We start from the raw sequence: 14,911 nt of genomic DNA on the forward strand, positions 1-14,911 counted from the left end.
CTTCACCCTCTCTGTTCCTCTCCGGTGGAAAGAGCTGCCAACCTAAACTCGAACTGCTGAGACTACCATCTTTCAATAAGCAGCTGAAGACGCACATCTTCTGCAATCACTTAACCACCCCACACCCTCAAACCAATGCACTTCTCTTCTCTGCATTTCTCCTCTTCTCTAGCTTGTCAAATAAACCTGGTATTGTATATTACGAACACTGACGAATTGCTTTAGTTTCTTCGCTTTGGACAAAAGCATCTGCTAAATGCATAAATGTAAATTTCGCCCTTGAAATTTCATGAGAAATGGTAAATGTGACCGCACCTTAAGTCTGTCTTATCGCCCTCCCTTTGGTTCCTATGAAAAGCCATCCTACGAGCGCGGTACTCGAGCAAAAATAACGAACTTTGACTCACAAAAAGTATTGCAAACAGTCTCAGAGTTCTCGTCAGAGGTTGGACGAGAGCCGGGATCTGGCTGTGAAGTCCGTCTCGGGAAGGCTGACTATGGAATCTTTCTTGCGTATAGCCGAGTCCGGTCCCGTTACGCCAGACGGAGTGCCCGTAGGGGGCGGCGTGGACGGGTAATTCCCAGCCGCGGCTGCGGACGCCTGGTGTGGCAGTGCCATTCTCTGAGGCAATGCGCTACGGACACCGGAAGGCCCCGGGACGGCAGGATGGGGAGCTTGAGGTGGACCGATCGATGTTGAGGAAACGCGGGTCGATGGCGGCGGGCTGGGCGCGACGGGCGGAGCGCCATCTTGTGGCAGGGAGGGTTGCGAAGCAGACAGGGCTCTGTCGTCCTGGGTCAAGCTGCCCGTTTGGTGCAATGGTTGGGATCCCTTTGGCCGTGTGGGACTGGGAACATGCTGCTGGATGAGCGACAATTGAGATCCGGAGCGCGCACCCATCGGGCCACTCCCGTACTGGAAAGTTCGTCCACCTGCCGCTGCTAGCGGACTTTGCACCGGCGGACTGGCCATAGCCACAGCGGCGAACGCTCCAAGCGGCGGCAGAGACTGCTGAGGAGAAACCGAAACCGGGCTGGCAAGGCTTTGCACCACCTGGAACCGTCGGACCATCCTGGGCGACTGCATGGTGCTCGGACCCACCATAGGGCCACCGAACTGCGGACAGAAGCTCATCGCTACTGCTTGCTGTAGAGTAGCGATGGCAGAGCTGCCCTGCGATTGGCCAGGCGGAGCAAACATCCCGCCAGGGATGGAGGGCGTCATGGACATGGCACGTGGACGCTGCAGATCGATCAGCTTCACCATCTCTCGGTCGTACTTCACGATCTCTTGGATCATCTCGTTCTCACGGTTGTTTAAGGTTCCGGAGTTTAAGTCGTGCTGCACTTTGTTCATTAGGATGGAATTCTTTTTTCCTGTAATGAAAGATGAACATTTTGTAGTACTGTATTATGAAAATGATATATTGTTCAGCTACATGTAATTGTTTTGATAGTATTTCATTTTTGTAGATTTGGAATATATTTCAATAAAGGGTTTCTGAACCACACATTGACAGCAACGTCACTGGACCTTTTGGCGTCCAGAAAGGTAGTAAAAACATGGTTAAAATAGTCCATGTGACTGCAGTGATTCAACCTTAATGTTATGAAGCGACAAGAATACTTTTTGTGCACAAAAACAACAAAAATAATGACTTTATTCAACAGTTTGAACCATTGTTATACGTAGTTGACGTTGTTTCCTTGTTTACATCTGAATGGCGACTCAGTATTGCCCAAATTGGAACACATGAGCGCCACGATGCATGCATGTGCTGCGGATGCAGGAGCTGGCCAATAATGAGTCGGCGCTCGAACGTAAACAAGGAAAATTGATGAATAAAGTTGTAATTTTTGTTTAGTTTTTGCACACAAAAAGTATTCTCGTCGCTTCATAACATTAAGGTTGAACCACTGTGTCACGATGACTTTTTTAACAATGATTTTACTACCTTTCTGGACCTCAAAATGTGCAGTGACATTGCTTGTCTATGTGGATTTCATCAAAAAATATCTCAATTTGCAACTCATGTATGGCTGTTACCGGAAGCCAGTTATTATAGTTTATAAAGTTATAAATATGGATATTTTTCATTCAAAAAACACATTGCTTCGCTTCAGAAGGCCTTTATTAACCCGCTGGAGCCGTATGGATTACTTTTATGATGGATGGATGCTTTTTTGGGCTTCAAAATTCAAATTACTATTCACTTCCATTATAAAGCATGGAAGATCCAGGGTTTTTTTTTAATATAACTTTTTAATGAACTAACCCTTTAAGTATTATTCTTTCAAAGTATATTATTTAATTAATAAGTACTCTTTTTAAAATATGCTAAAGTATACTTCTTTTTCACAAGGGTATCCCTAAATCAACCTAATTATAGAGCTTTCTTAAGACAGACTTCTTCTTTCTGCTTTTAAACCCTCCAGAACATTTACATTAGAAGTCAATGAGACAAGGGCCTTTTTTTCAGTTTTCAGTTTTCAGTTTTCAGTTCTTTTTAAGACCAGCATTATTGACGTCAATAATATGTGATAATCGACACAGATGCTGCCCATGAAGCTTAAGCTGTATTTAACCCTGGATAATCCTTTAAGGCGTTAAAATGTTCACTTTATTGTTCTTTGAGAAACTTCAGAAGGAGTTTCTGGTTTCGCTTACCCAAGCGGTCCAGTCGGTCGATGGCCACGGTCTCAAAGGCCCTTCTCATCATGGGATACTCCTCCAATACCTCATTAAAATTGTCCACGGAGAGAGAATACAGGCGACAGTAGGTCTCCGCTCGTACGCTCGCCGTACGACGACCCCGCGTCAGCAGACAGATCTCTGACAGGGAGGAAAATGGTCAAACTTACACACATTGAAGGTTTAAGGACATCAGTTCCTGAATAATTTTAAAAACATCTTGAGATTGCCGTTCATCAGGAGAAAGGAACTTTATGACCTTTTCTAGATGGCAAGTGTTTTTAAATTGCTCAAAAACTGAAACCCTGAAGAGTCCTTCATTTAACAAGGAGTGAATTTAAATATCTGCCTGCAGAAAGTAATTAAACTTTATCAGACTTCATTCAAAAGTATGTGATTTGAATTCTTATTACAAAGTGGTGAATAAATTCTTGCTTTGTTGAGCTCTTATGTCTTAAAAATGAAGTGTGTAATTATTTTAGTGCTAAAATACTTTCCCGTTTCCCATTTTATAATAATTTAGTTTGAATTTCTTCTGTGGACACCGAATAATATATTTTGAAGAACAATTATGGTCCAAACAAATAAATAAATAAATCAATAAAAATAAGGACGAAAGTTGGGCACAACCTCTACAATTTTTGGATTCAATAAAATTTGGTCTTTTAAAAAATAAAAGTGTCTTCTGCTCACTAAAGCTGCATTTATTCAGTCAAAAATACAGTAATATTGTGAAATATTATTACAATTTAAAATAAATAAAATATTAAAAAATATTAAAATATTAAGCAGTTTACAATTATTAATTATTATGAACTGTTTTTAAATTCAAATTGATAATGATAAGTACCATTATTAATAATTGAGCACCAATAATAATTTATAATAAATGAACATCAAATCAGCATATTGATTTCTGAAGGATCATGTGACACTGAAGACTGGAGTAATGATGCTGAAAATTCAGCTTAATATCACAGAAATAAATTACATTTTTAAATATATTCAAATAGAAAACATGTATTTGAAATAGTAATAATATTTCACAATTTTACAGTTTTTACTGTATTTTTGATCAAATAAATGCAGCCTTGCAAAAACATTAAAAAACCTAGTGTATATACATCATACAGCTCATCATATTTTCATTGTTTCATGGTGAATGCTCAAGGTTATTTCGTGTCTATATTTAGAAGATCACACACACACATGTTCTCTGGCATTAAATTTAGCTCACAATATTGGAACACAACTATGAAAAATCTAGTTCTTCAGGATGGTAGAGAAATAACCCATAAGCCTCAGAAGATAATAAACATCATTCATTGTACATGTTGTGCGTCATTTTGTGCATTAAATCCTGACCCATCCATCAGGGTCCTCTGTGTGTTCGGTCCATTTCCCTGTCTGCTCACCAAATCAATCCAGAAAATCCAATACACAACCTTGGAAATCTTAGTTCACTTTAGAGAACTTTGTCATCATCCCGAACTGGGGATATTCATCAAACCAAGAGGCAGTAAATTAAAGCTACAATCACATAAAGTACCGACATAAAGGTGAACACACACACACCGGTGCAAACACAAACACTCTTGTAGACACGAAACCTCATTTGCATCTAATTTGTTCCTTCATTTGTTTAAAATCCACTCACACATACCAAAAAAAAAAAAAAAAAAAAGCCACTACAGGCCATAAAGACAAATCTCCTACAACAATGAGATTAAATGGAGAGGAAAGTGAGACTTTGTGAGACATGTTTCTCTGTAGAAAAAGATTAAAAATAAAAAAGTGTGCAATCAAAAGATGATTCTCATTAAATTTGTAGAAGAGCAAATGATCTGAGGTGCTATTCATATCCAATATATATCTCTATAATTTCTATTACACATAAACACGTATTTCATATACATAGCATTACATAGAATCAAAACAAAACTGTCAAGAAAGTTCTGGGTCATTAAAACAACTAAACTATTAAATTAAAAACTATATTTATGATTAGCATTATTACATTAACTTATTATTATAGTATACTATAGCCTAGTATTTGTTGTTTATTTATACTAATATAAATTTGAAAATGTTTAAAATGCTTTGCCAATATATGGAAATGAGCATTTAGAGGGAAATGTGCTTACTTGTCAAAACACAATAATCTTGTATATTTTATTCAAAATAAAATTGTTTTTAATTGATTATGAGGTGAAATTTCACATCCATTTGATAGCTCTACGCTGCATGTTAACAAATGTCTCAATTGTGTCCTTTTTTCCCCAAAATAAATTTGATGAGAAATATCAACAAGTCTGATACTTAAATGAAACAGGAATGATATTTAAGTCTGAGCTACGAAAAGAGCAATACAGTTTTCCTCTGGGTAAAACTGAGACTGATCCTACTACACAATGCCCACAGGATTAGACGGCTTCTCTCTTTTCTTTCTTTATCTCAGGCTACACAAGACATCGGTTTGTCTTTGACCTTTCCAAGGTCACGCGCCGAGAGCCTCTTCCAAACCCTCCTGCCCTCTGCAGCTAAAAACAGCTGACTCATCCGGATTTAAGGCTGCAGAAGGATCGTGTTCCACTCCTCAGCAGAGCACATCACATCTCACCACACACACTTAGGGTTCACCGGGGCTCTGCTCAGAACCATGACAATTCAATGGACTTCTGCTGCAGTTCTGTTTCACAGAGGATTCAGAGACTTGTGGGACTTCAAGAGGACCTATTATGCTGGTTTATATTTTTAACGTTCTTTAGTGTGCAATAGAGCTGCATGATTAATTGTTAAAAAAATAGTGATCTTGATTTGAACACTCACACAATCTCATTCCTAAATGACAATGATTCGGAAATGTCTATTAAACCTTTGACAAAATCACAAACGGAACATTCAAATCTGCGTTTTTGCTGAGTTTATATCTGACTTTATAACAATTCTGACTTTATAACTCGCAATTCTGACTTAATATAACACAATTCTGACTTTATAAATTCTGACTTTATAACAATTCTGACTTTATAACATGTAATTCTGACTTAATATAACACAATTCTGACTTTATAACTCCAATTCTGACTTTATAACTCGCAATTCTGACTAAATATAATACAAGTCTGACTTTATAAATTCTGACTTTATAACTCCAATTCTGACTTTATATCTCACAATTCTGACTTTATAACACGTAATTCTGACTTAATATAACACAATTCTGACTTTATAACTCGCAATTCTGACTAAATATAATACAAGTCTGACTTTATAAATTCTGACTTTATAACTCCAATTCTGACTTTATATCTCACAATTCTGACTTTATAACACGTAATTCTGACTTTATAACTCGCAATTCTGACTTTATAACTCGCAATTCTGACTTTATAACATGTAATTCTGACTTAATATAACACAATTCTGACTTTATAACATGTAATTCTGACTTAATATAACACAATTCTGACTTTATAACACGTAATTCTGACTTAATATAACACAATTCTGACTTTATAACTCGCAATTCTGACTAAATATAATACAAGTCTGACTTTATAAATTCTGACTTTATATCTCACAATTCTGACTTTATAACACGTAATTCTGACTTTATAACACAATTCTGACTTTATAACTCGCAATTCTGACTTTATAACGCGTAATTCTGACTTAATATAACACAATTCTGACTTTATAAATTCTGACTTTATAACACAATTCTGACTTTATAACTCGCAATTCTGACTTTATAACATGTAATTCTGACTTAATATAACACAATTCTGACTTTATAACATGTAATTCTGACTTAATATAACACAATTCTGACTTTATAAATTCTGACTTTATAAATTCTGACTTTATAACTCGCAATTCTGACTTTATAACGCGTAATTCTGACTTAATATAACACAATTCTGACTTTATAACACAATTCTGACTTTATAAATTCTGACTTTATAACACAATTCTGACTTTATAACTCGCAATTCTGAATTTATAACATGTAATTCTGACTTAATATAACACAATTCTGACTTTATATCTCAATTCTGACTTAATATCATGCAATTCTGACTTAATATAACACAATTCTGACTTTATATCTCAATTCTGACTTAATATCATGCAATTCTGACTTAATATAACACAATTCTGACTTTATATCTCGCAGTTCTGACTTTATAACTCACAATTCTGACTTTATATCTCACAATTCTGACTTTATATCTCGCAATTCTGACTTAATATCATACAATTCTGACTTAATATAACACAATTCTGACTTTATATCTCAATTCTGACATAATATCATGCAATTCTGACTTAATATCTCACAATTCTGACATTTTATCTCGCAATTCTGACTTTATAACACAATTCTGACTTAATATAACACAATTACGACTTTATATCACGTAATTCTGACTTTTCACGCAATTCTGACTTTATAACATGTAATTCTGACATTATAACATGTAATTCTGACTTAATATAACACAATTCTGACTTTATAACTCGCAATTCTGACTTTATAACTTGCAATTCTGATTTTATATCACACAATTCTGACTTGCAAATAACTTGCAATTTTGAGTTTATATCTGGCAATTGTGAGAAAAAAAAGTCAAAATTGTGAGATAAAAAGTCACAATTACTTTTTTTATTTTTATTTCATAGCAGAAAACCACACAATATCGTTATTTCCATGTTACAAATATTTAGATTATAACAGAAGTACTGGGATAAAACTTAATAGTTCGGATATAAACACTGATGTCTACGGTAGCGATCAAAATGGAGCAAATGACCTTTTGTAACTTGGTTCTTTAAATAACGATTATATTGATTACAGTGTTACACCAGTAGGTGGCAACAAGTGACTGTTACAAAATGTATTTGTCTTGATTCATTCATTCAAGAAATTTGTTCAGAAACGCTGATTCATCCAGTAATGAAACAAGTGAAGTATTTATGAGCATGTCATTGAATCATTCATTCAAACCATTTTTTAAAAAATAATTCATTCAAATTAATTTAAAAAGTTTATATAGACTTCAGCAATTAGCTCCTAGTAAATTACATGTTATTTTGTTTAGTTGTCTGTTCAGAATCGTGATCTCCATTTGAAACAAAAAAAAAAAATTGTGATTCTCAATTTATCTAGAATCGTGCAGCTCTAGTGTGTAATATTGATGTTTGAGCATGAAAACGCTCTGCAAAGTTCCAAAGTTCCAAAAACATTCCCTCCAGCAGGAGTGATTCTCTATATCAGTGTCACTGTTTCTGAACTCCCTGAAACGCCTCCATTGTAGTCTTCTTCTTCCGGGAACGAACACGTCACAATATTCCTCATTTAAATAATTCCCTTCCAAGGGATTCGCAGAATGATGGGGTGGGGCCTGATTGTGTTAGTTAATAGTGTTAATAGTGTTAAACTAGTGGTTATGGTAAGGGGCGGGATATTTCCCAAGCAAAATACTCAAGCGATTGAAGTGCTTGACCAATCACAACACACTGGTCCAGCCGACCAATCAGAGCACACTGTGCTTCTCAGAAGGAGGGGCTTCATAGAGACAGGAACTAAACAGTGTTACTGACAGACTGGGAAGAGAGGAGCTGCAACAATGGAGAATATCTGAAAAAATAATGTGTTTTTTGAACATTCAAGCATGAAAACCTATTCTAGTAGAGCCCGAAAACTTTGTAAAAGGTCATAATATGGCCTCTTAACAAGATAATACAGTGTCCTAACAAGAAGCAATGCAACATTTCAACAATACTGTTATAGTAATCTGTTCTTATTGGTTTTTAAATTTTGGAAGACTGTGACATTGTTACTAGTAAAACTGGCTAGAGGAAAACAAGTGCTTAAATTTAGATTTTTAAATTACAGCGACATCACTGACATCTAAATATCAATGTCAGACCAGAGCAGTAAATTTTAAGTGCCTTTAAAGTTCAATTAATTTACCATCAATATAATTACGATATGTAAAGTACTAAAATGGAAGAGGTCACATCATATCTGGCTTAAATTATTTCAAATGTTATGGGGTTCATTACGGATTTGAGCAGTTTAATTAAGTAAAGTGAAGGTTTAATTCACATCTAATTTATGAGGTTAATATGAGTGGGATTGTACCTCCGAAGTAGGAGCCGTCAGAAAGTTTCAACCCAACAGTTCCCTTGGTAATCACGTTCACGACGCCGTGCTGAATGAAGTACATCTTCTTGCCGATGGTTCCCTCACGAATGATGTAATCGGCTGGTTGGAAGACCTCGAAACGGAGCTTCGTCAGCATGGCTGTCACAAAGTTGGGTTCGGCATTGGCGAACAGGGGCATAGAGGCCACCAGCTTGCGGCAGTTGAAGTTCACGATTTCCTGACAGCAGATGGAAAGTCCGCAGGGTGAGAGAGATGCATAAATGTGTATTTCACATATACAGCATTTACATAAAACATAAGAGTGAAAAGCCTAGTATTTGCTGTACTGAATTTAATTTATGCTAATATAAGAAAATACAATTTAAAGTTATTGCATTGATATTTTTAATTTTTCAGTATACCTGAAATATTACATGTAAAATTTTTGAAAATTAATACGGTCATGAGAATTTGTAAGGTAATGTGCTTACACACACCAAAACATCCTGTATATATATATATACAGGATATTATTAAAAATAATAATATTAATAACAATAATATGCACTGAGAAAAATTATTGCCATTTTTTACTTAATTTAATTATATATATATATATATATATATATATATATAGAGAGAGAGAGAGAGAGAGAGAGAGAGAGAGAGAGAGAGAGAGAGAGAGAGTATATTTGAAGGTAATGTGCTTGTCAAATAATGTCATGTCAAATATAATGTCATTATATATATATATATATATATATATATATATATATATATATATATATATATATATATATATATATATATATATATATATATATATAAAAATATTAATTTATATTATATTATAAATTAATATAATAATAAAATTTTATATATATATATATATATATATATATATATATATATATATATATATATATATATATATATATATATATATATATTTAAGAGATAAAATTTGACATTTCTTAGTGCGATTCAGCCATAAATTATCATATCCAAACATAAAGACCTATACACAAATAGCACAATGTTTGTTAGGAGCATTATGCTCTTTAAACAGCATTAAATGTAGTGAAAGCCGAATGCCAATCACAGAGGGGATTTAGTTGTTTACTGTGACATAAATTAGTTTGGAAGCTGTTCCCTGTTCAGCATGGTATTATTGTTTCGGAAAGCTCTGAGACAACTGCAGGGTCTTCTGGGAGATTTTTCCACAGATGTTTACAGACATAGACAGACCTTTGAAAACACACAGATAACCAAGCACAAACTCACCTCTCTGAGCGGCTCGTTCAGTTCCTCTAGGATGCTTTCTTCATCAAACATCTTGCCTTGGTAACGGTGCTCATAGTAATCGTGGATTTTCTGCCGGAAATCTGCCGGAAGCTTGTGGAAGGACATGTACTGCTCCACTTGTTTGTACTGCAGAAAGAAAAAAAATAATGAGGATGTTTCTTCAGCTATGGCACTTTAATGTCACAGGGGCTGATTTTTATTAAAGATAGTAATGCACTAATGTGTAGCATCATGTCAGCAATCAGAGCATTCTTTAAACTTTAACAAAACAAAAAGTACGACTGCCAATCGTGAGACAAGCATTTCAAAGGGAAGGCACGAGTTTACAGGACAAGCAAACTGAATAAACCTCTAAAGAATATCATCCCGTGGAGTACTGAATATTAACTGACACAAGCCATGCCAAGGCAATGCTACTCAACACACACTATCATAGTCAACCCATATTCAAGAAAAAAGAGACCTGGAGAGAACAAAAGCAAAGAAAATCAATGGACAAATAACAAAGATCATCACTCGATGATCAAGCTTTCTTTGTAACCTGTGTTCTACTGTATGTTTTGCCAAGTCCAGATCACTAAACATTAATACAGACCAACATCGTCTAAAACAGAGTACTCAAAAATAATATACACCTAAATTAACATTGAAAAGCAAGAATATACAGTATATATAATATAAATGCATAAATGTCAACTGGATACTACACGAGCTACTCCCAAGAAAACAGGTCATTGGCTATGAATTATCATTTTAAATGATTGAATATGTTAATATTGACTATATCAGGACAATATCAATTGTATAGTGAAATAGACGCTAACCATTTCAATATGTATTGTGTGACAATGATCCATAGCCATTTTTACAGAAATTACAACTGTCCCTTACAGTTTTTGCTCCTAATAAAGCAGGGATATTATAGTAATCAAAAACCGTCGTGATCAAACCATAGTAATTAAAAAAAACTTTTGTTCCTAGAAATAAATGTTGACTAAAAATTAAATTAAATATAAAAAACTTAAAGTTATTTTCTTTCAACTACTTTCAACAATGCTCATTTTCATTTAGTTTAAATTGATGTAGTGAAATAAAACTTAATTAATACTTCATAATAAAAATATATAAAACTAGATATACATTAAAATAATAATAATACAAATGTAAAAAACATACAACAAAGTTACAAAACTCTAATTTAGAATTAAAATGAAAATATAAAAATAAAAACTAATTCAAATTATTAATAAAACTATAATAGTATCTCAGCGATACTGAAATCACAGTTACCAAGTAGACAACTGTCAGATAAAATATATAAAAATAGCTAAATATCATATTAAAATAGCTAAATATCATTTGATCCAAAAAAGTATTAAAAAAATTAAATTTATTCATTGGGTTGAAAATGGACAAACCCAGTGGTTGGGTTAAATGTTTGCCCAACCTGTTGGGCAGTTTTATTTAACCCAACTATTGCTTAAAATGACTGTATTGCTTGATTAAAATGAACCCAAAGTATGTTGGAAATGAACATTTATTAATATGTCCAATAAATTAACATTTATTAATAAGTTTAATAGATAATAAACAAACATTTATAAAATTGCTTATTAATAAATGTTCACCTTTTGATTATTATTGTTGCCTCTAGTAATAGTAGTCATAACTGTGTCTGATTTTTAATTTCCAACCTATTTTGGGTTCATTTTAAGCCAGACATATAGTCATTTTTAAAAAAATAGTTGGGTTAAATAAAACTACCACATTGGACACCGCAGGGTTTGTCCATTTTCAAACCAGCATTTTTTTTTTTTTTTGTGTAATTTCCACTACAGATGTTTTAGATGGTGCCGGTGTCCATTGTTAGAAAATGAAATTAATGAAACAAGTGAGAGTTTAAAGAAAAGTTTATTTTCTATGAGGCCCAAACAGGTTGTTGAAGAAACAGCAATGTCAACATAAAAAAACACTTTCTTGTTTTCCCACATTGCTCAGATCCAGGTTCACAGAGTCAGTATTTGTTCTTCAGGCAATGTACGACCCCAAATCCCACCCTCAGATCATTAGTTAAAGCTAACGAGCCAAACATCCCTCAAACTGCGTTATTTATGGAGACAGAAGGAGAACAGTAATGATGGAGTGATCTACGCAAAACAAAGAAAGCAGGTCAGACCGGAGGCATTAGCATTGCAGTCGTGTGTGTTCCCTGTTGCACGGCAGCGTCTTGCTGACGCAGGCGTTTGGATAGCACCTGTAAAGGTCCCTGAACCACTTGTGAGAGTAATTGCCTGCGTGTTGAGCTTCATAATGCTCTCATTCCAGAACTTCATATGAACATAAAAGCGGGCTGCATCTCTCAGCATCAGCGCTGGGTCAACAGTGTTCAAAGATTGTTTTTAAAAGGAGGTCACATGAAACAATTAGAATTTTCCTTGATCTTTTGAAACAGAGTTCAAAGTGCTAGATTTTAGAACTTCCAGAGACCAAAGCATCAATCACAACAGATGTTATTTAAAAGAACTTAAAGGTACAGTAGCAAAAACAGGTTCCAGCTGCATATTTCAGTGTCATTATGAGGGATTATACTGTAGTAGGGTGTCATATACGTGTTGAAAAATGTTCCTCTGTGCATCCTTTAGACTCTTTCGAAGTATACCCTTTTCCTAGCGCTTCATTGATCCAGATGCTTCACGGTGAAGATGTCAGTCACTTTACTCATTTGAAGAACCAGCAGTGTTGATCTAAGTGGTTCACTGATGGACCGATAAAGACAATTGTGTTTAATGGCCGAGTCAGGAGAAAGCAATGCGACAGAGATGGAACGATAGACCTGTGTGACGTCAAACTACACCCTTTCTCGCCTCGTTTACAGGCAAATTGAATGAAAACTGAGTCGCCGTTGATTGAACCGTTTACCGATCAGTTTGAGAGGTTACAGACAAGGACAGGTCAAGACATGCAACTGTTCTCACTGGTTGGTATGTAAATGTTGATGTTATTCATACTAACATCACCATGTCACAGGTTTAAACAAACAAATAAGAAATAATATATTTTTGATTATGACAAACCTGCTGCCAAGAATATTTTGTTCCTTTTATCGCCAGCCAAACATCTAAATGAGTTTATAAAAACATTTATATGAGATAAATGTTAATTTCCAACATACTTTGGGTTCATTTTAAGCAAGCAATACAGTAACTTTAGTTGGGTTGAATAAAACTCGCCAGCAGGTTGGGCAAACATCATCCACCAAATCCATCAGTTCTGGTGTACCTCAAGGTTCTGTCTTGGGCCCTCTTCTTTTCACTATTTTTATGTTATCAATTGGACAAATAATCAAACTCTATGGGTTTAACTTCCACTTTTATGCTAATGAGTCCATTCAGAGTTATTTTAGCACAGCTTCCACCTCAGTGTTTCATCCTCCTTCATTAACATCTTGCATCAAGGAACTCAAGCTTTGGCTGGAGGCAAAAATTTAACTCACTCATTTAACTCATCCAAAACATCCATTTTACAGTTTTTTACAGACGCCAGGACACATTTCTCAATACTTAGGTCACTTTTGCAAAACTCTTCACACAGTGAGCACAACAGAAGTCTATGTGGGCTAAACTGAGGATCAGTTATCATTGCTTTGGCACAAAATGCATTCAATGACTACATCTCTCAAATTTTATGAATTCCTTTCTCACTCAGACACAACAACTGCCAAAACTCTTTGTATGTACAGACCGATTTGCACATGCTTACATACTGTTTTCAAAACTGTTAAACTTGTGTTCAAAACAATAACATAATACAAAACTCAATAAGACAGCAATTTGCTACATTCATACAGTAATATTTTTCAGTAATGAAATATATTTTAAATCTTAAAATCAAATGCTATAAAAACAATTGAATTGTATCTGTATCAGTGGATGGTGTGTATACAAATTCTTGTATTTTGGAATTATAAAAAAAATATAAAAATAAATAAACTACATAAAATATTGACAAATTCTGCATCATGTCTGATTCATTCCAGTAACATATATTGCAGTGAATTATAAACAGAGATGTGTCCTTGTTTTACACAAGAAAACACTGTATAATGCTACATGTTGTTAGTGTTTTTTAGGTAATTGTTTTGTGGGTGACAAAGTGTGTTTGTCGGCTGTCAACCTTTGCTAGTGTTCTGAAAGAATGAGTTGATTTGAGACCTGAATTAAGTGTTTTGGTAGTTGTAGTGCATTTTGAATGTGAAATTAACTGCTTTGCCAAGATGAAAGTTGGTTAGGAGAACTGTGTGAAGAGTTTTGCAAAAGTGACCTAAGTATTGAGAAATGTGTCCTAGCGTCTGTAAAAAACTGTAATACCTCAAAACAACACTTTATCATATTCATAAAAAGGCATGGCAAGAGCCTTCTATGTATACAATGGTATTACCATGATGGTATTGATGGTATATGGTGTAATGATGGCTTTTCCGTGGTATATTTTTTAAGGTAATACTATGGTCTTATTTGTAACAGGGTTGGAACTTCATATGTTCTAGAATGCTTCTCGTGCGTATGATACGTGTGCTATTTCTGGCTGTGAGAGGATGGTCCCCGTCCTGTCACTGCAGAGGAACAGAAGCAGGCGGACAGCAGCAGTCACATACACTCAGTGCACCGCTGCAGATCTGGAGCATGTCTAACAGAAAGCCTGTTTATAAATGCACACACTGCACAGAGAGACACAGAGAAAAGAAGAGAAGAGAAGAGAAG

General features: G+C 34.8%; 1 protein-coding gene across 1 annotated transcript in view; it reads right to left on the minus strand.

Moving 5' to 3' along the window:
• Positions 1-439: 439 nt before the first annotated feature.
• The window catches only part of LOC137003024 (potassium/sodium hyperpolarization-activated cyclic nucleotide-gated channel 2-like), a 56,643-nt gene continuing 42,171 nt past the window's right edge, over positions 440-14,911 (minus strand). Inside the window, exons 5-8 of the mRNA XM_067363032.1 lie at positions 10,131-10,277; positions 8,844-9,084; positions 2,669-2,833; positions 440-1,377 (exon numbers count right to left, since the gene is read on the minus strand). Of these exons, the coding sequence (XP_067219133.1) occupies positions 440-1,377; positions 2,669-2,833; positions 8,844-9,084; positions 10,131-10,277 (1,491 nt within the window). The remainder of the gene's footprint in view (positions 1,378-2,668; positions 2,834-8,843; positions 9,085-10,130; positions 10,278-14,911) is intronic.

This window comes from Chanodichthys erythropterus, chromosome 16 (assembly GCF_024489055.1).
Source record: "Chanodichthys erythropterus isolate Z2021 chromosome 16, ASM2448905v1, whole genome shotgun sequence".
NCBI lineage: Eukaryota > Metazoa > Chordata > Actinopteri > Cypriniformes > Xenocyprididae > Chanodichthys > Chanodichthys erythropterus.